Genomic DNA, 2,688 nt, shown 5'->3' with positions numbered 1-2,688 from the left:
GGTACACTGAAAGCTCTCTCCTAGCCATTGCTTACTTCATGTTTGCGGAGAGAGTTCATTGGATGAGGCGTGGTTAAGGCTACACTGCGAGAAAAAGCGGAAACTTTTTCGCTTATCCCTCGAGACGTCGCATTCTTAGCTGTCATCCAACAAAAGCTTCTGTCCGAAAGCCCCGCCGCCCGTAATCGCAGCATCCCGAAAAGCCTCGAACCGGATTGGCTCTTGAAAATGGATGAGTCTTTGCCAAGCCGCATCCTACCATATATGTACCTGGGAAATTTAACTCATGCTAACAATCCGGAGCTCCTCCGCAACTTAGGCATTAGACGTATACTTAGCATTGGAGAATCTGTCTCATGGCGACCGTCAGAGACTGGAAAATGGGACCCGGAAAATTTGATGATGATAAACGAAGTGCAGGATAATGGCATAGATCCTTTGACCCAGCAATTTGATCGTTGTCTACAGTTTATTGGTAAGTCGTGTTGATGCAAAACCATTGATATCATTTGTTTCGCCCGATTTTCCTCCTTTCCGCTCGTGACACTAATTCATTTGGTGTGCATTTGTTTAGAGAAAGGAAAACAGGATGGTACTGCAACGTTGGTGCATTGCCGCGTTGGGGTTTCGAGATCTGCTACGATTTGTATTGCGCAAGTGATGGCTTGTAAGGGGTTGTCGTTTCCTAGGGCATAGTATGTAACCACGAGATGGATCTTTCCACCAGCCAGCTTGTATTTGAGACGGACACATTAATCTAACCATTCCAAATACAGTTGCTTCGTTCGTGCCCGGCGTCTAAACGTCATCATCCAACCACACTTGCGGTTTGTGTTAGTACTGCATATTTTCTTTTCCATCCTTTTTTTCCCATCATCGGTCCAATCCGGCCATCCACCATCCCACAAACCTCATACTAATAATACTGTCCATCCAGCTACGAGCTCCTCAAATGGGACGAACTCCTCCAGCAAAAGCGCCACGAACCAATCCGCCGAGATCTAGAATGGGCAACCATCGCACGCGAGATAGCTCTCATGAACAAACCATACTCGAAATGATCATAATACATTCGATACAACCCGAGAGTGCGAATGTAATATATCTATTTCGATTAAAACCCTGAACAACTATCTTATTATATTTCTTCTTTAAATTATTGACTTCCCCTCCGTCCGTTCTTGTTTCATAGCTATACCGCTTGAACCACTCAACTTAGTCTTTCTATAACACGATTTATACCTGAGAGAGCCATTTTGTGTCACCTTTTTAAACGACAAGACCAGTTCGCGATACCACATTTACCACGTTTACCACCCTCTGAGCCTTTATATATCTTTATGTCTTGTTCTCAATGCATTAACTCCCTTTATTTTATCACGATATCTACGTACTATGTGATGTGATATGAATTATGCTCCCCCCAACCTCTAACGGTCCCCTTTATGAATCCGCTCCCCCTTTTTGTTTTTTTCCTTCCACACTCCTCTCTCTTTTTTAATCTATGTTTTGTAAGTTCCTGCATTTATTTATTTTATTTCTACTTTGTGAATGTAAGGGGGTCTTCCTAATGATATGTATCCCTCGGTGACGCTTGTGCAATTCAATTCTCATATTCCCTCCGAGTTATTTTATTTATATTCCCACTCCTCCATTCGTTTACAGTTATTATTATTTTGTCCGTTCATATCTTTTTATATCCTTTATTTTATTTCTATGACTACTTTCCCCTGAATCTCATTCGATATCTAGCTTCTTTTTATCTTTTCTTTTTTTCACTCCAATTTTACCATGTTTATATACTCACTTAACCTCCTTTTCTTCTCAGCTACCTACTACCTATTCAATTATATCCCCCCCTTCCCTCCCTTCTCTTGTTTCCTATCCGCCTTCCTCCATTTTTCTAGTTTCTCATTCTTACAACTCCTGACCAAGCTGAGACATGAGCCACATGCAGGTTAAGAAGGATGCAAATATATCCGCATCCGCCGTCTTAGGTCTGTTCTATTCTTTTCACCAATTATATAATTTTTTATCTCCTGTCCCTTATTTTCCGTTTGCTGGAAAGTTATTTTTCGGAGCTGGCGCGGGAACGGCGAATTCACTTTTGATAGAACCGAACCCTGCGTGATTTTGATACCAGGAAGTTTTTCAAACTTTCTCCAACTTTCTTGATGTGATTTTATTTGAAAAATTTCCACCCAACCCCCTGATGATTGAAACGAGACTCCCCCTTTCTCTTAGTTTATTGTATCTTTTTTGTCGCTTTGCTTGTCCCCTCCCTTTCTTGTTTTGCTTACCTTAGTCCTCTCCTTTTGCTTTCCCCGGTGTTAGTAACCAGATAAACTGAATTGAGATTGAGTGCGTGCGCTTAGTTTTTTATTTTATTTTATTTTATTTATTTATTTATTTATTTATTTATTTTTTTTTTTTTTTTGGATATTTTGATTTTTCAAGATTGATCGGTATAAATATATATATAAATATATATTGTTGATAAATTGAGCCTATTATTTTAAATTCATTGATTAATTTATTATTTATTTTCTTCCCCCTTCCCCATTCCCCCCTTTGTGAAAATTGATTTCCCCGTCATGATGGTGAATTTACATTATAAGTTTATATATATAACTATGTATATATACATGAATGCCTTCTCGTCCATTTTTGGCTCCCCTCCCGGATGAA

General features: G+C 39.6%; 1 protein-coding gene across 1 annotated transcript; it reads left to right on the top strand.

The window, feature by feature from the left end:
• Positions 1 to 228: 228 nt before the first annotated feature.
• HCAG_02677 (predicted protein) lies at positions 229 to 1,061 on the top strand (the record flags this gene model as incomplete). Its single annotated transcript, XM_001542456.1, has 4 exons — positions 229 to 475; positions 589 to 667; positions 777 to 833; positions 938 to 1,061. The coding sequence occupies 4 exons, from the start codon at positions 229 to 231 to the stop codon at positions 1,059 to 1,061; spliced, it is 507 nt and encodes a 168-aa protein (XP_001542506.1).
• Positions 1,062 to 2,688: the final 1,627 nt, after the last annotated feature.

This window comes from Histoplasma capsulatum, genomic scaffold (assembly GCF_000149585.1).
Source record: "Histoplasma capsulatum NAm1 scaffold_2 genomic scaffold, whole genome shotgun sequence".
Taxonomy (NCBI): Eukaryota; Fungi; Ascomycota; class Eurotiomycetes; order Onygenales; family Ajellomycetaceae; genus Histoplasma; species Histoplasma mississippiense.
This window is presented reverse-complemented; position numbering and strand designations above follow the sequence as displayed.